This window comes from Grus americana, chromosome 15, assembly GCF_028858705.1.
Source record: "Grus americana isolate bGruAme1 chromosome 15, bGruAme1.mat, whole genome shotgun sequence".
Lineage (NCBI taxonomy): Eukaryota > Metazoa > Chordata > Aves > Gruiformes > Gruidae > Grus > Grus americana.
This window is the reverse complement of record NC_072866.1, coordinates 2375612-2399731: the sequence shown is the minus strand read 5'-3', so window position 1 is coordinate 2399731 and position 24120 is coordinate 2375612. Positions and strand designations below refer to the sequence as shown.

The 24120-nt window shown below is 45.3% G+C and overlaps 1 protein-coding gene and 1 long non-coding RNA gene across 6 annotated transcripts in view; one reads left to right on the top strand and one right to left on the bottom strand.

The window, feature by feature from the left end:
- The window catches only part of ADCY9 (adenylate cyclase 9), a 95191-nt gene extending 82842 nt beyond the window's left edge, over positions 1-12349 (bottom strand). For 3 of the 5 annotated variants that reach the window (XR_008579454.1, XR_008579453.1, XM_054843633.1), the window contains exon 1: positions 10182-12337. Coding sequence is in view for 3 of the 5 variants with exons in the window: in XM_054843633.1 (XP_054699608.1) it covers positions 10182-11880 (1699 nt within the window). In the remaining 2 variants the exon portion in view is untranslated. Of the gene's footprint in view, positions 1-10181 lie in introns of all 5 variants that reach the window. The other 2 variants (XM_054843635.1, XM_054843636.1) reach the window with 2 other exon arrangements.
- A 442-nt stretch (positions 12350-12791) lies between these two features.
- Positions 12792-21266, top strand: LOC129213500 (uncharacterized). The gene is made up of 3 exons (XR_008579455.1): positions 12792-13613; positions 19509-19615; positions 20100-21266. It is a non-coding gene; the product is annotated as an uncharacterized LOC129213500 (long non-coding RNA).
- Positions 21267-24120: the final 2854 nt, after the last annotated feature.

Genomic DNA, 24120 nt, shown 5'->3' with positions numbered 1-24120 from the left:
TGTCTTCCGTATGGTCTGATTCACTTTCAGTACCCGATTTCGGACACAAAATCATAACCAGCTCCTGAACAGCAAACAGCCATCACCAAACTGTCTCTATCTCTGAGCAGGGGTAAGCAACAAAGCACAACGGTCGTCCCAGTGCTTCATCAGGGCTCAGAAACCAGCACCTTCCTCTCTGTAGCCTTCGCCCGCACATTTAAAAGAAAAAAAAAGCATCCTTTATCTCCTTTTTTTCCATCCCCTATCAGTTACCATGAGCACGTAGACTGTATGCAAATATGCAACCACCTTTCTTTTCCAGAGGTGGTCTCCTGCAAGCAGCGCGGCAGAGCCGGACAGGCCCCACGCCGTAAAGACAAGCGTGCTTTGAAAACCTCTCTTAGATGCAGCATCCACCTCCTGTTATCAACAAGTAGATTTTATGATGCTCCCTATTAAACATAGATAGCTAAGCCAAACTTTTAACTAAAAAATGCCACCCATTTGATGAACATCGGCCATTTGTGCTGCAAGAATTAAGCCCCCTTTCCAAGCTGATTAAGCATGCTTCAAGCATCTGATTATTCAGAAATAATGGACTGCAAAGACAACTTGAAGTATTTTCATGTAAGAAACATCCTAAGGATGCACATATTTACTGAAATGCTGTATATACACATATATATGTATGTATAAAAAGCAAGTAAGAACAGCCTTATGTAATTAAGATTTTTTTACTTATTTGTGGAAAACTATCGTCAAATAGCAAATTAAAGTATCTGACACAGGTAAGAAAATGCGACTTCAGTGAAGGCTAGCAGACCTTTTGTTTCCCTCTGTATCCACAGCAAATTCCAGCAGCAGCAATGTTTCATAACCTAAGATTAATATGTTATTTTAACATCCTCAGCAGAAAAATTCATTTAACGATCATTACAGATTCCAGAACCTGAGGTGAGGCATGGGGCGTGTGTGTGTTTCTCTTAAATGGTTTATTGGGATTATGAAACAACTTATAATAAATTTTCTCATTCTCACGTGGTATTTTTAAGAATGCTCTCTGCTTCTGGTTGATACCACATTGCCAAGCAGCAAGTAAAACATTCAATATTATTCATATTGTCATTAGTAACTTATATGTACATATACAAGATAGAATCTCTTTCATAACCTGTATCTTAGTAGGAAGGTCAGTGTCAAATAGGGAGTCAGATCAAAACAAGTAAAATCCTTTTGCTTTCCTACATATTGTTAACAAATCAGAACAAAGTTTTAAGAACTGGAAATAGATGGGAGAGGTTACAAAAGTCTTGGATCAAAGTCTGATTATATGCTGGTGTAATTTCACTGTGGGCGTGTGCGACACTGCAAAGTCTCCATCGATCTTCTGGAAGCCTGCGGCCATTTCTTCTCTTAGCGCAGTCCAAACGCAGACCTCCTAGAAACACAGACAGCTCTTACTAAGCATCACGCTGTCTAAACAAAGGAAATTTGGAGCTAATGTTGTACCTGGTCTCTTTGCAAATAATGTGCTTACAGGAACATTTCCTCATTACATCCTGTCAGGCCCTGAGCACTTCCAAAAGATTTATCTATTGTACTTTCGTCCAAGTCGGTCAGGGGTTAAAGAAACTTAGTACCTTACAGGACAGCTTTGCATGTCCATTAAACAAGAGCTAAAGAATGCAAGAATTTGATTCCAAGAACTACTAGGACCAGCTATGCAAAAGCTTACCAGTGAGGTCTTTTGAAAATAGCATACCTAATGTAATACTCTGTAAAGAAAAAAATAATTAACTTCTGTTCCGTATAGTAGGCATATGCATCTAAATCAAACTTCAAAGCTGCACATTTAAAAATTAATAAGATCCCATTTCTGACTCAAATATCTTTGTTTAGCTAATGAATGTAAAGAATTAAGCATCCAGTATCAGAAGCAGAAGCCTTCCTATGTTTCCTGTAGGCTGAATCAATACGTAATACCATGTTTGATTTCAATTATAGACTTTTTTTCGCTTATTGTGAAGTTAAGCGCAGTCAACCAAGCCACCACCATTTTTGCTCTTAAAACATACGAATAGCTTATCATATCGTTGTTATTGATTATCGATTAGCTTTGCTTTCCACTTTCTCCTCCTCCCTCTCTCTTCAGGAGAAAAAAAAGGAATTGTTCTATTAAGGCCTAAATTAACAAGATTCGAAGGAAACTAAATCTTTATCAGATGCTTTTTGGCTCTCTTTCTGTGTTTTAGGAATCACAGTTTAAGGAATCACGTAGCCAACAGGAACCTTCCATCCCACGATGACATCCACGCAAGTGAATTTGAGTTAACTTTAGCTGACGGAGGTTAAAAAAAAAAAACCCAAACCAAAAGGAAAGCAAATTGCTCTTTGATTAGTAGATATTCAAGTATGCTACATGTATAGCAAAAGACATTTTCCTTTGTTTGCACGTTTCTGCGTACGTTAAGCAGCAGACGGAAGGAAAGGGCCATTAGCAAGCTAGTGGACTTTATTCCATTAGTTCCTCTGCACTGTTCCAATTTTGGAGATTTTATAAGTAATGCTATTTATGACAATAATGTTATTTCTGAATCTGTCGAGTCAAGTTGAAGACAACAGCTTTAGAAGTGTAACAAGAGGAACAGTAAGTGCTGTCAGAGAAATAAAGACTTGCAATATAATCATTGATATTTATATGGTTTGCTAAGAATTCCCAAATTAAGTTATGGTAGCAAATACAAGCCCCAAAAGTTTTCAGGCAATTGTAAGGGACATTTGGAGTCCGAGGGATGCTAGCTGAAGAAAAATATCTAGAACATTTTGTTCCTTCACAAAGTCATTTCAGAACCGTGAGAAATATCTATCCCTAAAGCCATATATCTACTAGGCCCATTGCTCTAGGTTAAAACATTTTGGGAGAAAAAAATGAAAGAGAATATTCATTTGATGAAAAGGATTTGGCCTCGAAGGGTAGTACAGATTCTGCCTAAGTCAGTACCAGTGCCGCAACGTGATGGTCAGGTGAAGAAAAAGCTGTAACACTATGGTCCCATCTCCAGTCTATACTTCTCTTCCCACTGCCACTTCAGATTTTCACAAATTCTTACTTGGGAGCAAGCAGCTACACTTTCGAAACCTGCATGGCTTTGTTTGAAATCGAGTTCCAACAATTTCCTACAAACCTATGAAAGAGCCATCGCAATAATGCAAACTTACATAACAGAACCCATTAAAATGTGTTAATGAGTATTGACTAGCTGGCTTATTTGCAACAGCAACATCCAGTGGAAATTAAAAATTTAAAGGCTAGGAATTTTTTATTTTTCTTTCTTTTCAAAGGACAGAAATGAGATTGAAAATCAGCTAAAAATAGCAGAGAATTTTCAAGTGTCAGCTGTAACGGAAAGAGGAATGGCTGTCTCTCCTTACAGAGCCAGGATGGATGGAGTGAGCTTGTGAGTCAGGATCAAGAGAGGGATAGCTTACACACAAACTGTAGATGGTGGAAAATAATTTCAATTCACTAATTTTAGTAATATTCCAGAACAATCTACAGCAACTTAAAATTCAATGAAACTGTACTTTGTTTTAAAGTGGTGAATGTAAATTCTTATATACTTTGCCCACCAGATGGAAAAGTGAAGTACATATTGTGAAATAACTGCGAAAAGAGTTTTAAACAACCCATTCAAATCATGCAGCCTCCTCATGACAGAAGATGAATATAAATTATGTGTCTTTGACTTTGTTTTGTCTTTTCCATCAATCTTTTTCCCCTAAAAGCCACAGTGTCAAGGCTTTTATTTAAAGAAGTTTTCTTGCATTTAAATAGTCCCTCACGTACCTCTGAAGATTTACTGATGTGAACATGAAGAAGAAAGCTCGGATTTGTTATTTGCAGGGTACCTGTTTACATTGCAGCACCTATATTTTGGGTAGCCAAAGAGAGAAACATAAATGAAAGACTCCGCAGATGATGATCATCTAATGCAACAGAAGCCACGGCATCCCTCCAGTATTACAGAACCTTGAATTTCAGTACCCGTCTTTCCCATGTTCTAGAATAAACCTGCCATGCTCACTTCAACTCTTGTAGGATGTAAATGTCTTTTGAAATTGTTACTTCATTCTACAGTGCTTCTATAGGGCTTAAACAGGCAGAGCTGCAACACTTTACAACCAGACTGTCAGCACTGCGTTGACTTATTTGTTAATTAGTGTCAGGACACACAATAAATTGAAACCGGAGCCCACACTGTTAAATGAAGTGTATGGTTAGAGTTAACCTCTATCCTGTACAAAGTGGAGAATCTTACATAGATACTAACTATGCTTATAAATTATTTTTCACTGTGTGCAGTCGAATTAGCCAAATTAACAAGTATGTTATCAAAACTCAAAGCCTGAAAAGCCAACATCCAAGTTTCCCTTGAATAATAAAACCAGCTTAAGCGTGAATATTTTTTAATTGAGATATTTTTCTACTTGGTCTGGCGCAAACAAAACCAAGAGCAACTCAACAAATCTTCCTCAAAATATGGAGACATTGTGACCTTCCTGCAGAGGTCACAAAAACTACCTGGCAGTAATTACATGGTAAAATTACAGATCACGTCAAAATGTTAAATCAATGTAGAATTTACTTCTTCCTGGCAATATGCCTTCATGTTAATTACCTCTAATTATAATTCTTTATCTGTCATTGAATACTTTTCATTTTTTAAATACAGGAGTGAAGTCAACCTGTGTACAATGTTTTATTTTCAGTCTCACACTTGCAAATAAGTTTATGAACCGCTACCTCAATAACAACGATTAATAGGTCAGATTATGTAAAACTGATAAACAGACTAGTCATTAAAATTTTCTGTCTCAGTCAGCACTCAGAATTTTGTTTTGTGGGAAAGTGGAAATACATACACATGCTTACATCATTACCATTTTAAAAAAACCTGACATTTGTTCTAGCTATCAATTGTTCCCTGACCATCAGATTAGTATCAGAACACATGAAATCCAGAATTACAATGTCTGCCACAAACAAGTTCAACAAATATAAACAGCCAGTATCTAAAGATTTACATTTATTGAGCACGATGAAACTAGATGTTGAATGGGAAGACCTGCACAGCACCCAGCAAGACACAAGACAAGCACCCTAACCTCCTGCGCTCACCCCAAAAACCACTTCCTAGTTAGAAACTAAAGCTGCTGTTAGCCAAGCCACAGAGCAAAGATGAATCTGTGCAGAGCTCTCTGCAGAGCTGTCCTGCTGGCACAAGCACAAGTCGTCTAGATTTACACGACGCCCGGCAGGCTGGGCTCAAAAAGCTAAGGAAAACTTTCATCTTATCTTTCATCTACCTATGAACTTCCAGAAACACGATGGCTACAGGTTCTCTGTCTAGTAAAAGACAGAAAGACGGGGCAGGCAGGAAAGACTTCACTGTCATCAGGGTGTAATCATGGTCTCCCCGTGATCGGTCACAGAGGGGAAGAAGGGAAGAAAAATTCAATGACTTATCTCTTCATAACCTTACCCAAGACTTTTGTCATTCAGGAAAACCCACTCTGTGTTCCCTGTAACCCAAACCTGAAAAAGCAGCAGAGTATCAAGTCACCAGGCAGAGCTGTATCCCGTGGTCTGCCAAGGGAAAAGCATCCTGTCAGTCGCAGGTTGCCACCATGTAAAGAGCTAGGCTATTTATGGAGAAATAATAACCTTAAATTACATTAAAAGGTTTCAATATCGAGCGAAACGGTGACTTTTATAACTGATTTGCTTTATTAAAAAAATGTTTAAAAGTAAAGCAGATATTAGAAGAAATGCAGAGAACAATGAAAGACAATACAGTAAGCTGCACTTCTTTGATATCTTTGATATACCAGGAATGGCCACCAGTTCCCCAGGTGAACCAGTGGATTTTCACCCAGTAAGTGGTGCGAAAGCTGACCTTCCCTCTGAAGCCACCAACGACTCGTTTGGTTAGCCAGGTGACAGAGTGCCCAAGATCCACTTACGTTTCTTCCATGATGAAGCAAACGACAAAAAAAAAATCAGAGAGAAAAGTGTGTCTGTATCTTCAAGGGCTTCTAACAGAAACTCAGCGATAAAGCCATTCCTTGAGGCAAATCAAACAAGGAGGTATCTTGCAGCAGAAAGTTCAGGAATTATTTTAACAGGAACTTCAATAACAATAGCTCTTATTAAGAGTATCAGCATAGATACAAATGCCCCAAATGAAATCATGGTTCCACTGTGCTATGCGCTATAAACACAGAGAAAGCATTCTTGCCTCAACACGCTTATGTATTTTGAGCATTCAAAAAAAAAAAAGTCGGTGACCCTGGTATTTCTGGAAGAGTTGCTGGCTGGCAAATAGCAATATTGTGACCTCCTAAGTAACAAGAAAGAGAAATGCAAACAACCAAGAAAAACAGAGCAAAACAAAAATATTTCCATAAGCAGAACTTTTTATATCCGAGAAGAGATCTCTGACTCCAGAGTTCAGAAGGGACACGTTAACATGTATTATGTGACTCTCAGTATCTCATAGTCTTCAATAAATTTATTTGCTAGGAAGAAAACAGAAAAAGTGAATTGTCTCAAATCCTATGGCAAAATTATTACCGAAGATATAATTGAACTAATGACCTCAAAAAATCACCGCAACATTGCTCTCCTGCGCTCCCCTCATGTCCAAGGGGATCAGGTGCTGTGAAAACAGATGGCCTAAGCAATCTTAAAACAAACAGCAGTCAGAAACAGGCAAAAATATTGTAAGGTCATCCATGGCTTGCTCTCTTTGTTAGTTTGTTTTAGACACCATCTACTTAATTCAGAAGTCAGGAACAGGAGGGAACATACTAGGGCCCCACTTCTTGTAATAAGGAGCCAAAGGAGGAAGAAAAGATATTTGCAGCCTCAGATTTCAATGAGCCACAAAACAGCACAGAGAGAGAAATTTAGTTTTGCCTCGTCTATTCCAAAAAAACGAGGAGAGCAGCACTGGGACAGCTCAGGGTACATCTACATAAGTATTTCAAATGGAATGGGGAGCACGGTTTTGAAGCAGTTTGCACAGACCACTCCTACGTACCCTGCTTTGGTGCACGCTGTTGAGTTGTACCTGGATTCCTTCAGGGCGAACCGCACCAAGAGGCTCGCTCCAGGAGCACGCTGGATGTGCTCCAACCACGGAGGTACTTTTGTTCAAAGACCCAGTCCAGAACCAGCCTTAGGTGGAAGTCCTGAAACATGGACAACGTGGACAACGAGTTCTCAGTACCTCCTATTTCGCTCTATAAGGAGTTTACTTGATCACGTTGACTTAGTCTCAGAAAGATAGCTGCAACTAATGTAGCAGCTCAGACAATTAAGAGATAATATACTAGACATACAACATAAAAAATAGGATATCATTAAGATACCAAAGGTTGAAAGGAAGATGAGAAGTGAAGTACCGGTAGGGAAACGAAGCTTATGTGTGTTATCTCTGCAGCACTTTCATACTTGAAAAGAGTACGATGTAGAACATAATTAAACAACCACAACAAACTTCCTCTTCTCTATCACTGCTATCAATGATTTCTCAGGGAAAACAGTAAAGCAAAGCTTCCTAACAGCACCTCCGTTCACAAAACTGAGCAGATGCTTGGCAGAGGACAATTAATTAAGAGGTGAAATCTCAGTTTACTCTATTAAATCTCAGCGCTGCTCCTTAACAAAACCCTCCCCTGCAGCAGGCTCAAGACGCCCGCCTGTAGCACTGCTGTTAGATTGCTTTATCATTGCCTTTTTTTTTTTTTCTCCCTGATGCCAATTACCTGTCAGCCAAGTAATCTGACTGCAGAACAAAGTACTGAGGAGACAGGAAAAAACGGGCAGCTCCGTAGCACCCACCATGTGCCCCTGGGGGTCTGGGCATGGGAGGGAAAGGGACTACGCATGCCACAGACCCGCAGATAAAGGTGGTCATGGCAGAGGTCTGCCTGGTTTAAAAGTACACGCTGGCTCTGTATTCTATAACTACAGAAGACATTGATAAGAAATGGAAGCTAATTACAGTTCCACAATAAAATACAGAAAGGAAAGGGGAAAAAACCCAACCCACATTCCTCGTTAAAGTAATTCTTACCACATGCTCCAGTTGCTTTCATAGCTAGGGCTCGGGATAAGAAGAGAGCATTAAAATGTCAGTTTACAAAGCACACTTCATGTTATCTAGAAAGCATTTCCATTCATTCACCTGTAGTGCCCTGGCTATAGCAGGACCTGTGAAAGGCATTCAAAGCTGCAAAATCCGAACCACTGACAAGACACAGCAGCCTACGTATGCCCTCTCGCAATAAATGTAACCAAGGACAGAACAGAAGTCTAAGAAAGACTGAAAAAACCACTCTTGGCATGGGGTGTAATTGCTGTACACAGTGCTCTTGTGATCGCCTAGAAAATATAAACAAATAAATAAAAATATTTAAGAGCTGTACCATCAGTCTCCACAAGTAAGTTCATGTCACTTTGTGATTAGTGATATCAAGTACAGTTATAAATTTAGCAAAAATACTTAATTTCATTTGTTGCTACAACACGGCCTTCACACCACATCTGACTGTAAAGGCAGATAGAAGAGGGAAATCAGGGACTTAGATATCGCAGGGTTGTTTCTCTACAGCCTATTAAATTTATTTTCACCAGAACAGCAAGATTCAGCTTAGAGTAACGGAGAGATGATGTCTGATCCTTTTTTCTTGAAAGCACCCTTCCACTGAAATACATCAGTGTCAACGGTTTTCAAGGAAATTAACTGAATTTGTATTTTTAGAAGCTAAACAGAAAGCCAAAGCCCAGGGACACACATCTGCTTCAGTTCGATTGCTTCCAGCCACCAATGTCACTGTCGATATTTTTCCTCCCCGTAAGCCTCTCATTTCAGCCCTGTTGCCATATGCATGCGGACAGCCAGCTCACCAAAAATAAGTATTTGTGTCACATCAAAATAAGCACCTGCCACAGGCGAGCGGCCTGCCGTTACCGCTTCCACCGCTGTTTTGCAATACTCTCCCCCCTGTCCTTACTCACTGACCTTTCTACAACCATCCTGGCCTCGTTTCGTATTTGTTGCAACAAATATCTCCTTCCTCCATCACAACGCTGTCCTACAACTCCCTTTGGTTTCTTCCACTCTGTTTTCCATTCTTACTTCATAAAAATGAGTACATTTATAAAGAGAACAAATAAACTCACATAGCATAAAAGGGTTTGCAACATCTTCCACTCACATTTTGATTTGCCTGCTCCCCACCTTGGGCTACAAGCACTGCACACAACTGTACCTCTGTGAGACAAAGGCACGGCACTGAAGAGACACAGCTTTCTCTGAAGGGACAGACAATTAAACCTGCAGCATGTACAATCCTCCTGCACGCACTTCTAAGTGCTGCCAGAAAGTGGTCGAGGGTTTCATTTCAAAATGAATACTCTGTAGAAAAACGAAAACTGGACTCTTAGCCAAGCCATAAGGGGAACCAAAGGATCCCTCATTTTCTTTTCCGAAAGGCAAATTTGCAGTTTCATCCCCAAATCCTTAGAGCTGCAGAAATGAGAGCATCTGCCAGCTCACTGAACCACCTGAGTAACTTTTTCCAGCCTAACTCCGAACTGTAACAACTCGCTGTATCAAACTGCCAAATCTACAGTGCTCATTTCTTTCTGTGAATCCAGCTGTCATTTTTCCCAAATGCCTTCGCAGTCCCAACTCTCCCAATGCCAAAAAAAACTTTTCACAGATATACATAATTTTGCAAAACACATATGCTCTATGTATGGCACATGAAGTAAATTACCAAGTTTACTTACTGAATTAAAGGATGACACACAACAGTAAAACAAAAACCTCTTGCAGACAGCAAACCCATTAACCTTCTCCTCCCTACAACGTGATGCTCTCACAAGGAGCGCTAAGGAGTTATCAAGTCTAAGTACATTTTGAGTAGCCCAGAAGATATTCCACGCTTATCTCCACAGCATCTTTTATTCTGCAATTCCCATGGTGTTTGTGATCACCAGCACGCAGAGTTAAATGTAAAACGCATTCAATTTGCACGTCAGCAAGCACAAAACATGCACTAGGGAAAATGTATTCCCTCAGAAAAGGGAGAAAAAAAAAGATTGAGCACAAAATAAAAGCACGTACCTTTTAACTGGTCAGCTACCACGCTCTGACCGACTCGCTCGATCACCTTTCCATCCTCCATTTCATAACGATCATCCAAATATTTCGCAGTAGCTTCTGAAATGTGGACTTTGCCAGCCACCCCCAGCTGCTCCATCAGATTGGCCAAATTGACATCGTTGGACCACACGTCGAACTTGAATCTCCTCATTCCCAAAATGCCACACAGGACCGTCCCGGTATGAACACCGACTCTCATGTTCACCATTTCTTTCTTCTCTTGGCAAAACTGCTCAATGGCTTTAATCATACCTAAGCCCATCTCGATGCAGCAGTAAGCGTGATCTGCCCGGGGCTCTGGGCAGCCAGCTACGCAGTAGTAACAGTCTCCCAAAGTGCTTATTTTCTCGCATTTAGTGTCCTCACACAGACGATCGAAACGTCCAAAGAGGTCGTTCAGGAGTCCCACCAGAGCATGGGCAGATTTATTGGCACTCATTTTCGTGAAGCCAACAATATCTGCGAACAAAATGCTCACTTGCTCTATCTGTTGCATTTTAAAAGGACGGAATATTATGGGGGTTTTCTGTATGGAGGGCTTCTTCTTCCTGTTTTTGGGGCTTGAAGTGGAATGACGTTTGATGGAGTTTTCACTTTCGTCATCCCCCTGCTTCATTAAGTCATCGGCTATTATTCTTGGCATAACAGAATGAATCATCCGCTCTTTCAGGGCTTTTTCCACTTCCAAGTCTTTTCCATGCATGATGGACTGCCCCACTTTCAGGAATGTGCTTCTTGATCTGACCTCGGACATGATAAATAAATGAATACCGATGGCATGGATGCATATGTGCAGGAAGGCTTTGCTCAACAGCTCCCAGTAAACTACACCGGCTCCAAGAGGTGTAAAACAGTTCTCATCGCGGAAGCGGTAACCAAAGGTCTCGAAGAGGACCGAGTACGACAGTCCCAGAAACAAGCTTAAATACAAGGGTAAGTGCATCACCGTGTAAAGCAACAAGAGCACTTCAATACACATAGAAAAACTGCCTACTTGAGAAAGACAAGTGTCTGTGGGATCTGCCGGGTGAGTCTGATTGGACATGTCACCGCTTCCTGAGATAGGCTTCAGAGCCTGGAACTGCGGAGCGAGAGTCAAAGCAAAAACCAGGAGGGTGAGTATCAGCGAAGTCCATACGTAATGCTGGGCGTAAGTCTTAGTGAAAGTGAACACAAAAAACGCTACACATACCAAGAGGAAGCACAGAGCTGGCACCATGAAAACAATCTGTTTCTCTCTCATGTGTATGCCAAAGTAGATGCCCCAGAGAAGGCAGGCCACGCCAATGTAGAAGAGGGCATAGCGAAACCTGCGCTGGGTCTGCGGGAAGCATCTCTCCATGCAAGCCTCCTCCAGGTTGTTGGAGTCAAACTTGGGATTCCACCACTTGGAAGAGGCCCTCTCGAAGAGCTGCGGCAGCTTCTTCTGCCGGCGGAGGCTGGGGCCGCTGCCGCCACCTCCGACGGCTCGGCGGGTGCCCCCCGACTCCCCCGAACTGCAGCTGGAGGAGATGCTGTACTTGCAGTGCTTGGAAGAGGAGCAGCCCTGGTGCTGCTTGGGGTTGATTTTCACCGTCACGCTGTTGCTGTCCCCGCTGGAGTCGCAGCTCACCTCGGTGCTGTGGTGATGCAGCAGCTGCTGGTGCGGTGGGGAAGCCATGTTGTCAATTCCTCCCGAAGAGCCCGCTCAGGAGTTGGGTCTCTCGGGCTGGGAAAGCCACCGGGCTCCTCGGACAGTCGCCTCTAGTCTCCTCCCGCCGCCACCGCAGCCTGCGCGGAGGGGCGGCCGGGCAGCGCCTCGGCGCTCCGCCGCTCGCCGAGCTGGGCACACAGGGCGCTGGGGCGCGGGCAGCCCCACATATTCCCCTCGCCTCACACGCCTCCGCCGGCCGGGCAGGGCCGGGGCTGCCGCCCGCCGCTGGCCCCGCTCCCGCAGCCCTGCCGAGGCGGGGGGCGGGCGGCCGCTCGCTCAGACCCGGGAGGGGGACGCCGGGCCCCCGCCGGGAGGGGACCGCTCCTCCATGTCGGCTGCAGCTGGTCGCGGCTTCCTCCCCGCGCCCGCCGGGCAGCGCTCCCCCTCACGGCCGCCGCCAAGGGGCCGGCTCCCGCCGCGCCGCCTCCCTCCCTCGCCCGCCCAGCCGGGACGGCACCGGCGGCCGCCCCCCGCCGGCCTGCGCGGCCCTCCCCGCCAACGGGGCCTTGGGCCCTCCGCCGCCCCGCGCTTTCCTGGCGCCGCGAGCAGCGCCCGGGCGAGAGACCGAGTGCCCCTGCGGCGCCCCTCAGCCCCCGGCGCGGGGCTCGGCCGCCTCCTCTCCTCCTCGCCTGCCGCGGGGCCCGGCGGGGCTGGTCCCGTCCCCCCTCCCGGCGGGGTGGTGCCGCGCCGCCGCGGGGAGCTCCGTGCCCTGGCGGGGGCCGGCCCGCCCGCCTGCGCGCCGCCGTGGGAGGGGAGCGGCGGGAACGCGCTCAGGCGCGGGCGGCCACGGCCGCCACCATCTTCCTCACGGGGGGGTGGGGGGGGGGAGCTCTGCAGGCGCGCGCCCCCGCCGGCCAATGGGGCGCGGCGCCGCGGCGGGAGCGCGCAGCCCCCCCCCTCCCCTGCCTGTTCTCTCTCTCTCGCTCGCTGTTCCCGGCCTGAGGGGCGCGCCCGGGGCCGGGGTGTGTGTGAGGAGACCGGCTCCCGCCCCGCGCCCCCTTCCCCCCGGAGAAGGGGAGTTATCCCTCTGTGAGGCAGAGGGCGGGGAGGGGTAACCGACGGCCGGAGCCGGGCGGGTCCCTCAGGGTTCCCCTCCGCGGTCCGGCCTCTCGCCGTGCGCTCCTCCCGCCCTCCCCACAGGCGCTGGGTCCCTCCCGGCGGGTCCCTCCGCCGCCTTTAGGGCCGTGTTTGTTCGGGGGGGGGCCCCGTTGGCACGGCTGACACTGGCCATGCGCAAACAACGTGCACTTCGGCAAACAATTCAACCTTTCCGCATCCCCGCAGCCTGCTGGAAACTCGCTCGCTTCTTTTTCCTCCTCTCCTCTTCGCTTGTTTATAACTGACGCTATCTCGCCTGCACCGCTCCCTCAGTTTCATTATCTCTTCCTCCCAGATGGCCTGTATCTTTCCCTCCTTCGCAGGGTTCCTCCCCGCGCTTGCTTCGGTTTCTTCCCCTTCTCTTCCCCGCTCTCCATCCCTCACCCTTGCCCACAGGTGATGGTCCCACCAGCTTCTCCTTCTGCCCCTCAGCCCACGCTCTGGGGCTTCTCCGGTTTCTGCCTGCAGCTGCCCGGGCCCTGCTGTGGCTCCTGCTTCCCTGAATCCCGTTTACTGTTTCCCAGATGAGCCTTTTCCTTTCTGCTGCCTGCAAAGTGCTCTGCTCCAGCGGTGAGTCCTTTCTCTGAAGACACCACCGTTTGGTAAAATCCACTCTTTTTTTTTTTTTTTTTTAAATAGTAATAGCAAATACGTGGCCACACAGTCACTGGAACTGAAACCTGTATTTTTTTTCTGTTTCCTTCGTAAAGTTATTACTTATTGTGTGGTAATCATGCTGTAAAATGTGGTTTTATTATTATTATTTTGAAGACATTTGGATTTCCTGACATACTCGAATACCAAAACAATCTATAATAAAAAAATTCCAATCAATAGTGATAATTATTTTGTTTTTGCTGTGACATAGACATCTCGAATTCCAACTAATGGCTCAGCTAATCAATATTTTATAGCGAGTGCTGCTTACCATGCCTCTCTTACATAAACATTGTTAGGAAGAAAGAAATCCCTGAGCTGACAGAGCAGAAAGGAAGGATGGCCTCCTGGGCTTGGCTATTAATTGATAGATTTACTAAGACTTCTTTGCAACCTTTTTATTGATTCATCTAAATGTACTTTAAGTTACATTTTTACTTCATAAAGGATGATGAATTTATTTAATCTGGAGGATTAAATAACTGCGACAACTTCCAAGGATTCAAAGATACTGTAGAAATTTGGTGGAAAAAGGAAAAAAAGTTTTTTACCTCAATGGCAAAGAATTTAAGGTAAAATTACCTGTGTTTTTAACTTTGTTATGTAAACCTGTAAGACTTGCGTGGTTGCAGAGATTCGGTGATTTGAACTTTGAGATGTAAGATGTACTGAGAAATTCAAGGATAAATTTTTTAGCCTTGCTTTATGATAGTATTGGCTTATTATTATTGCCTATGACATCTTTACTCAACTGCCAGTCTGGGTCAGCCACAGTTCCCTCTGAAAAGGGTAGAAACTACAGAGGACTAAAATACAGAGGGGGAAACAGGAAATCATTTAAACCCTTATTATTTCTAAGTAAATCAGGATGTCATTGAAAATAATGCCAGGGTCAATTTTCCTCCAGTTGAAGATATGCGTTTTCCCTCTGGTATCAACAAATTCATGATTTCATTCAGTTCCTTTGGTCCAGGGTGATTAAGATTGCATGGGCGGTAAATAAGTAAAACATTGTCTAGAGCGCGGTAAAAGTTGAGGCCCTTCGAATTGGTATTTATTACTGAAACTTGCTTGGGTAGGCTTTAATTCAATTTTCATCTAAAATGAAGATGCAGGATCCTGCCTTCATTCACAATAAACCTCTTGGGTTTGTGTGTGTAACAGTAAGTGAGCGCGCAGGAGGGAGGTGGTTTGGGTGCGTGTATGCTGCACAGAGAGAGTTCACGTAAACGAGTGTGCTCACACAATCGGGAGAGGGGCTGTGCGTGTGCGTTTTCCGCGCGTGCACGTAGAAGAGACCGACACTTTGGGCACGGAGGTACGTGTGTGCTGGGGACAGAGGACAAGCAGAAGCAAAGCTCAGACTGAGAAGCAAGAGAAGTGTGTCTTGTTCCCTCTGTGCTCAATAAAGCATGACTTTGTATGTTCTTCGAATAAACAGAATCACATCAAAGGTAGTGGCTACATCACAAGTTTGAACTGAGTGACCCACATGATCCCAAATTTTGTCTGGCTACTAGTCAGAGACTGCTTTTGATCTCCACTAATGAGGTAGTCTCCTCTTTCCCAGCTTTCACTTACCGCTTTGAAGGACAGCGAAATGGGACTGAAGAAGATATATGACTTGTCAAAACCCTCCTTTGGTAAGCTTCAGATCACGACCTCAAGACTGTTCTGAATCCTTGCTCCCCCAAGGAAGCTCCCACTGGGTTTGTTGCTCATGGACTCCCATCGTGCTCCTCCTTTTGATCGTTGGGTGAAACAGTCACCCAGCGCTCACCAGCCCAGCCGTTCCCTGGCTTCCTCTCGTTACCAAGTTCTGTGGAAATACACACTGTGTATGCAGTAGGGAGAAGAGTGGCCTTGGATTCACTTTTGGTAGCTCTGCACCGGCTGGGCAAAACCTAGTGCTGCCTCCCGAAAGACTGAATTTTTTTAATTGGGTATTACACCACGGACACTATTACTTTCACTTTGCGTTTATTGTGAAGAATTTTCTCCATTGAATTCAAGAAGCAGACTGAATACATGTAAGCGGTAATCAAATGCCAGTGATGCTTGTATTTATTTCAAGCGTGAGTAAAATTTGTCTTAGAGGGCAAGAAGTGCTTGGAAATTGTATCCATTATTTCCCCCCTGTCTTCTGGTTTGGTTTTATCCAGGAGGAGTTTAACTCCGTGGATTATCGTACAGCCAGCATGTCCCTGTAAGGCAGCGTCTGCGTGGGTAATGTTTGTAGCATCCTTTAAGGAAGGTGCTTCCTCTGGTTCACTTTCTTAGCAACCACAGTTAGCCGGTCTTGGTAGAGCTGGGAGGTACCATGCAGTATTGACTTTGAGTCCTGGGTTCATTTCAGTGTCTGGTAGTTCTGGGTTATGCTGTTTTCCTGCAGAGAACTCTGACCGCTCTTCCAAAATACTCTGTGACTGGTTTTCTTTCTCAGAGACAGAGTTAGAGGAAATACTTTACAGTGCAGTAGCTGGACAAATGTATATCCTACTTGCACAATTCTTTTAACTTCATGCCACTAAATATACATACTTAATCTATAGAATAGAATTTACTTCCCTTCTCAGAGGCAGAGCTTTGTCAGCTCTAATGATAAGCTTTTGTTTGCCATTCATAATATTGTACTTCACCGCTTATCTGATGGAGCTGTGCAAAACTATTTAGGGGGATTCTGAAACGTGACAACCCACTTGATGCTTTTTTAGACTTCACAAACTGCCTTCGTGAGGCAGAAGAATATGACATGGGAAGTGCTGGCTAGAACACCAGCGTGTGTTAATGCCAGTATAGTTGGTGTAGCTGGGGAGGAGGAACGCTATTTAGAAGTTGATGGCTTTTATTGTATGCTGTCAAAGACAAACTTACAGCCTGAAAGAAAAGGCATCATGGATGGCATGGGTGGAGACTGTTCATCCTGTCTGGCTCTGGGAACAGCTTAAATATTGGAGGAAAATATGTTAAAACCTGTTCAGTCCATCCGGAGACAGAAAGGCACAAGGGAGACAGCATGGATGCTCCATTCCCTGCCTTCTTACCGTAAAAAATATCAGAATCTCACTTTCTGACAAACTTTTGCGTCTTGCTGACGTGTGCAGCGTTTGTTATGAGCTTTGTTTTGAATCCTGGTAACCTCCAGGTGCAAGAACTTGTGTTACGGATTTACAAAAAAAAACCAAACCACCAAACAACTTTTCTGACTTCTGTTCACAGACTAACAGGTCTGTGAATATTAGAATGTATTTTGGAGGATTGTTACTCCTCCATGTTGTCTGAATCCAGAAAAGTATCACGATGCTTATTTCACTTTTCCATAGAAGAAGAGCACAAAGATTACCTCTGACGTCTTTTCCATATGGAGCCAGGGAAGCTGAGTGGTGCATTCTTCTTGCTTCCTTGGGGTGGCCAGGTTGATTTTACATTCTGTATTTTCATCCTCCTGAAATTGCAGTTCAAATTATCCATATTACTGACACAATTTCACATCCTGGATGAGATGCACCGATAAAATAAGCGAGTAAGCGGTAGAAAATCTTTTCATGTGACTTGGACCTCAAGAGGGAGGATAAAACCTGGCCCAGCTGGGTGGGAGTCAGTGGCTCACGTGGGACCAGGATTTTACTTGCGGGCTGGGTGGCTGTCTCATTCGAGTGGCTTCTACGCTGAAAGCAGTGCAGGCCATACCGCTGCTTTGGCAAAATGTCTGCCACCGGGAGGTGGCTTCGCTCAGATATACGTTTCTGAAAGATGAAGACAAACTTTAAATGTATTGCTCATTCCATTCATAACCAGAAGTCTTCCTGGCTTGCCAAGCTGCTGAATCAGCTTGGGTACCTCACCCTTGAGTCAGCAAAGCCTGAAATAGAAACTTGCTCCGTTTCCGAAGAGAGGAAGTACCGCTGTTGTCTGCAAATACAGCCCCATCTAACGTGCTTTTATAACTACGAACGCTCGCTGGAGGAACTTGCATGACACTCTGCTTCTTTAAAAAAAAAAAAAAAAAGAAAAAAAGGAAAAAAAGCCATTTTCTTCCTTGAAATAGGAGTGTTGAGATTGCTGTGAATGGGACTGTCTGGGTATAGAAGCACCGAGGAATAAACAGCAGGAGAAGGTCTGTGTGAGTGACAGTCATTGATGTCACCTAGACTAGCCCAGCACCAAGCTCCCCTCCATCTGCCTGCAGCTTCTCAAGCCATTCAGATTAGGGAGACAAGGGACAGCCTACAGCCAGGCTAAAGCCAAGCCTTAAGCCTTCAAGAAACAACGGCAAGAAGAAAACGGGGTAGAAGCTGTAAAACAGCCGGCTGGAGATCAGCTACAGCAACTCCAGGATTCCCAAAGGAGACTCGAGTCACTCTCGCCGCCCTGCCGTAACTCCGCTTTATAAAATAACTAAAAACAGTGAAAATGACCAACAGTTGCGGTCAAATAGAGGGAAGTGACACTGCAAAGTCCTCAGCAGGGCTGCTGTGAGTAGGTGGAAGGCAGGGAAAAGGCATGGAAAGTGGTCCCTAAGCGATATAAATTAGGGAGGAGTTTCTGTGGGTCCAGGTCAGGCCAAGAAGTAGAAAAATAATCGTAGTGTTAATTCGGCCGTTCTCCCCTTCCCAACTTGCTCTGTTTTTTTTTCTCGCAGATGTAGCACCAGTAATTTTTAGCATCCTACAAAAGGACGCTCCTGAAGAACAGGGTGTCGGGAGGCCGTCAGGCAGACGGCTGCTGCGTGCCGCCTTCCCGTGCATGCTCCTGGGTTTCCCTTCCCGTTGCCGCGGGCCGGTCTCACGCTCTTCCCGCAAGAGCAGCGAAGGAGCGCTGCTGGCGCTTCCCTTCACAGTCTTCTGAGCTGGCTTTACTTTCCGTAAAGAGCGGGCCGTTCTAACGGGCCAACAAAAAAACCAGTAACCCCTTTCAAACCCCGAGCGCTCTGCCGAGGGGAAAAAAAAAAAAAACACTTTTGACTTTAGGGAAAGTCCAGATGCGCTTTAGTCTTTTTATGGGGGCGGCGAAAGGAGCCTCAGAACTAAACCTCGTCTAAACTATTCAGAACTAAACCAATCTAAACTATTCATATAACCTTGCAGGCAAGTCTCCTCCTAGGGTGACACTTGGTATAGGATTTTCCTGCAGTACTACGGAGGAAATAAGAGAGTTGGAAAAATTGTCATTTCTGCAATGGGTGTGAACATTGCAACACACAATTTTACCATTTTCTGATTTTTTTACAACAGTGCGGTTGCAAATTGCAACACATTTTATATTTAGTGTTTTGGATTATTCAACCAAAAAGAGGTGGGGATGAGAATTTACCGGCACAATTACAGCCTTATGCAATCATCACGGGCACGCGCCGCAGGTTTGGAAGAAAGACCTGCCGTAAATCCACAGGAAAATCCTGGCTACGGGATTGTTAAGTGCCGCAAGGAATTACACAACGTAAAAACTTAGTAAAACATATGGCTATGCGTGCACCAAGCCCTTTCTGAATTGAGGTTTCTGGGGAGAAGAGAATTGCTGTGGCATTTTTGTGACTTGGTCCCTTGCCTCAGTTGCTCTGCGACAGAACGGTGACCCCGCGCGCTGCTGAGCTGGGAGTGGGCACGGTGAGAGCCGTCGCCGTCTGAGCTGAGCGGTCGCTTTGAGAGCAGCAGAGCGTTCCCGGCCGCATCCCTGAATAGATTCACTTTGTCTTCCCCTGGCTCAGGCTGTCACACTGTATTTTAACTACAAATCTGTTATTCTGCGCTGTGGGTGCCAGAATCATTTAAAAAAAAAAAACCCAACGCAGTAATATTGGACTTTTTGTGATTTTCTTTTTTTTTTTTCCCCCCCCCCAGAAAAGAGCCTTCTTCTCAGCTGTACCCGAGATTTCACCTGTGTGGCTGCAACTCCGATGCTGTCTAGGAATTAATATAGATGACCCCCACCGCTCCGACCGGAGCAGGTATATCCGAGCGATTTAGCAATGATGTGACAAGTGCGAGGTGGAAGGTGTTGAGAAAGTATTATATCAATTTTTAGTTTGTTTTTAAGATGGTTTCTACGCACTTGTGTTCTATAAGCTTGGAAAGAGTCTGACACAGGAACCGGTCATTCTTTCAATTTACTGCGGTGGTGGGAGGATTAAGAATCTGATGACACAAGAAAAAAATTATACGGGGCAAGTTGACCCCTGTTACGTCAGTGTGGTGACTGAAATTGGGGGGGGGGGTTGGTGGCCCAAAGCAGGGTCACCTACTGCTAGGTGACAGATTTAGCATTTATATGGATTAAAAACTGATTTCATAAACCGATTGCTGCTGCACTTCACTCTTTATGACTTAAAGGTTTTCTTTATGCTGCACAAAGACAAGACTACAGTCAAAGATTATTGTTGGGGCTTCAGAATCAAGTACTTAAAAATTACAAAAAGATTACATTAATTTCAGCATGTTGGTGCTCTCAGATAATCTCCACGGAGTGCTTGATGCTCTCGAGTGTTCAGGACTTTTGCCGAGCTATCGACAGACCCCGAGCGCAACAAGAGCAGCGAACGCCTTCCGAACGATCCTGTTCAGAGCCGAGCGTGAACGCGTGTTTCTGCCACGTGCCCAGTTCTGTTTCCAGGGAACAAGGTGGGAAGAAAACGTTGCTGAAAACACTGATGCATAACACTTTGGCAGAGATGGTTATCGTGTCTTCTCGTCATTTTTACCTATGGTGCTGCCCTGACAACTGCGGTATATTATGGAAATAAAATGTGAAGTCACTCTGGTCTGACTTCTGCTGCTTGCAGAGTAGACAAATACATTAAATACCTTTTGAGAGAGGTAAGAGAAAAACGCGTGCTTCTGCAGCGAAGGAGAAATATCGGCCCTGGGGTACTGAAAGCACAGCAAATATTTGTTAAAAAGAGGAGTTGGGGGGCAAAATAATACATAAATAATAAACCCGGAATCTTGAATTGGGGAATGGAAGTGCTGACAGTCACCTTGATAAGCAAAAATCAAATAACCCTCATGCTTTGTGGCGCGCACTAAACTCTTAATGACACGGTCAGGAAAAACCATAAACCCATCACAGGCTTTTCCGTAATTCCCCACCAAAGGGAATTTTCCTCCAGGCTGCAGCTTTCGGAGGCTCTGCGCGATTTGTACCTAGTCAGAGGTTACGTGTCAGGAGATTTGGACAGCTGAGTTATTTAAAAAGGATTCCTCTAAAAGGGAATTTGGTGCAGACCGAGTTGGCTGCTGCGCTACTTACGTGTGACCCCGTCTTGTCACTGCGTGCCTGAAACCCTCCCACATATTGCCTGTTAATTTGGTAAATTATTTCCTAGATCGCTTAGAAAACAAAGCAAAGAGCTGAAATCACCTCTCAGTATTTCTTCGGTTCAAACAAACAAACAAGCAGATTGTGTGTCTTATGTGTCTAGTCAAAACATCTCAGTTATTAATATTAAACTCCTGGTGCCTGAATAAGCCGTGAAGCTGAAGCATGGCTGAAAATACTTTAAAAAAAAAAATATTCCACCATCTTCAGCTGATGTTTCTGCAAGGTAGCAAGAAGAACCTCCGCTCTCCTCTGAAATGACAGGGCACGATTTTATTAAATCCCATTTTATTATAACCCAAATAACAATTGAAAATTTTTTTAGGGTTGTTTTTTTTTTTTTTTATCTGGACCATTTAAGCCCTTAACGAAGGATTTACCCTTAATCTGGATCTCTTGCTTCCTTTTCTTGTTGCGCTCGGTTCAAACTCAAGGCACACGCCATATTCCTTTCCAGGCAATTTGTCTTGAATGGAAGCGCGTTGATTTTTAACCAGGTTTTTCACCCTGCCCTGTGTTACCTTCCCAGCCGGGAGGCACAGAGTTCATCGCTTGCTACAGCCTCAAACCTCTTCTCACAAGCCAGAAACGCGGGCAGGATTCTCGGAGAGATTATCATCTTCCAAACCTCAGCCAGGCTGCAAACCAACCCGCAACCCACCTTCTCCCCCTAAACGAGCGGCGTGCTTCGCTAACCACGGAAACTTCCGCAACGCCCCGTCGCTGCCCCCATTTTCCCAGCGCAGCGCGGCAGCGACGATTTAGCGCCGATTTAGCGCCGTTCACAGGTGGATGTGTCTCTTTTTGAGAGAACGCAGCTTAAACCCAGAGCCTGCCGCTTCTGCGCTGCTCGGCATCCGAGAAAAGGACGAGCGCGTGGAGCGTTGGGGCTGAGATCTTGTTTAATTATATATCAGGCTGAAAAGTTAACACCGCGTTTACAGGAATAAAGGATGCTCCCCGTGCCTACAGGTGCTGCTTTATTTAGGAAAAGCTGCCAGATCTGTGGTGTTGGAGGACTTTCAGGTACAGCAAATAACAACTGTCTTTAGTTAGCTTTATTTACGCAATAGATGTCAATGTTGAGCTCTCTAAATTAAAAGGGCAGCCCGTCCTTAGTGGGAAATGTGATTTTTGAAGCCTGACAACTTAAAACCAGCGGGAAGGTTTTTGCTCAGGCTGCCTGGGGAAGAAAAATCACCTTTGGCTCAACAGAACAGGAAGGATTTCAAGCCCACAGCAGAAGTTTTTCAAAAAAACCCTAATGAAAATGGGGGATTATAGTTTAAACTGTTTTGCAATCGCTGGCCTCAATCCTGCAGATACTTTTCACACGCGCTTAATTTTATATATGTGGTTAGTTTTGCTGACCTGCACGGGATTATTTACACGTGTAGATATAAGCACGTGCCTCAGTGTTTGCAGAGTGGAGTTCAAACGATAGCATTTGTTACCAAGAAAAAAAAATGACATCACGTCAAGATCTCCGTAATTGGCTCACTGAGATTCTTTATGTTAGAAAAAAAAATAAAAGCTGAGAAATTCAGGAATTAAGATTCCTGAGGAGGCCTCAGATCTGCTCCCTCCTGTGAATAGGATCTTTTGTTGTGCCGGATCACGGCATTGGGCCTCAGAACTTATTTAGCAGCTCTTGAAAAAAACAAAACGCAAACCACAACCTTTATATAGTTTGAATCTGCTGCTCATAGGAAGACACTGTTTGCTTTTCTTCCTGCTCTCCAACGTATATCAAAGCTTAAAATAGTACGTTTAGCTGAGAAAGGTTTCCCCTCATCAATGGGAAGCAACTAATTGAAAAGAATTAATTTTTTATAATTTTTTTAATTTATTTTTTAATATAGCATGGAAGTATATTCTACCTGCCCTGGAGTGACTTGTTGAAACCCCCTGAAACGGGAATAAATCAGCTCTGCAGACTGTATTTCTGCCATTTATCGCCTCGTTTCTGTACAGAAGCCAAACTACCATTAAACTGACTCACATTTTGGCATTTTGTCTTTATATACAAGATGACAGTGTTTGCAAGCAATGGGAAGAAAAAAAAAAAAAAAAAAAAAAAAGTCGTTCGTCAGCACTGCGGTCCCGGCACAGTCTTTCCCTTCTCTGCTGCGGCTGCAGAGCCCGGGGACGTGGCCGGAGCCCCGGGCTGGCACGGGGACCACGTCACTCTGCCGGCTGGTGCCGGGTGAAGCCGGGATGTTCCCGCAAGTGCCCGCGTTTTGTCCCAGAGCCATTGCTCGGCCGTCAGCACCTGCCGTGTCCCCAGCCAGGCAGGCTCCAGGGCCGCCGGAGTCCCAGATCTACCCAGATTTCGGCACGCCTGGTGTTCCCCCATCCCTCCTGACCCTGTGCGATTCTGCCAGCATCCTTTGTGGCTCTGAGAAGCCAGCTTCGCTCTCAGGACACTTTTCACACAATCTTTACCACGCCGGGTCCAAGATTTTCAGTGCAGTATTCCTGGCGCTGGTATCGTACTTGCTGCAGGGTTTATTTTACCTCACCCTAAATCTTATCTAGGGGTTTGGGTTTTTTTTCCCTTTCCCCAGGCTATGTCAGGGGTTAAAGGACCTGCTATGGAAGGGACAGGGACGCTGGCCAGGCTGTTACTAACCTGCCGTGGCGTGGCATACCTGGCTCTACCTTACTGCTGCTCCCACCCGTCTCTCCTGGCGTTTCCTAGATTTTAACCACGGCTTCTGGTCCCGTGGGTCACTGGGGGGAGGCAGAGGAGGGTCCCCCTTCGGCCCCTGCCGGTGCGGCTCCTCTCAGTGACCTCTGGCGAAGGCTGACCCATCGCCACCAGCCCCGCATCCCGCCCCATGGTGAGCACGGTGTGCTGCGGCACTGCCTGTTCCCGGCAGCCCTGTGGGATTTGGGGTCTGGTGGCACCTCCCGGCTGTGCTGTGCTCCTCCGGCTGATGGAGATGCCGTGTCGTGACGGGGGAGATGGTGCCGAGCCAGAGGAATCGCCTGGCTTCCCAGTGCCAGTGGGGAACCAGCACCTCTCCTAAATTTCCACAGGCTCCCAGCATCGTGGCATGAGCAGGTCCCGAGAGCTGGAACCCCTCCCCTGGCAGCCTGGTGGGTTGAGGAGCCTCTCTGTGCTCCGCTAATTAT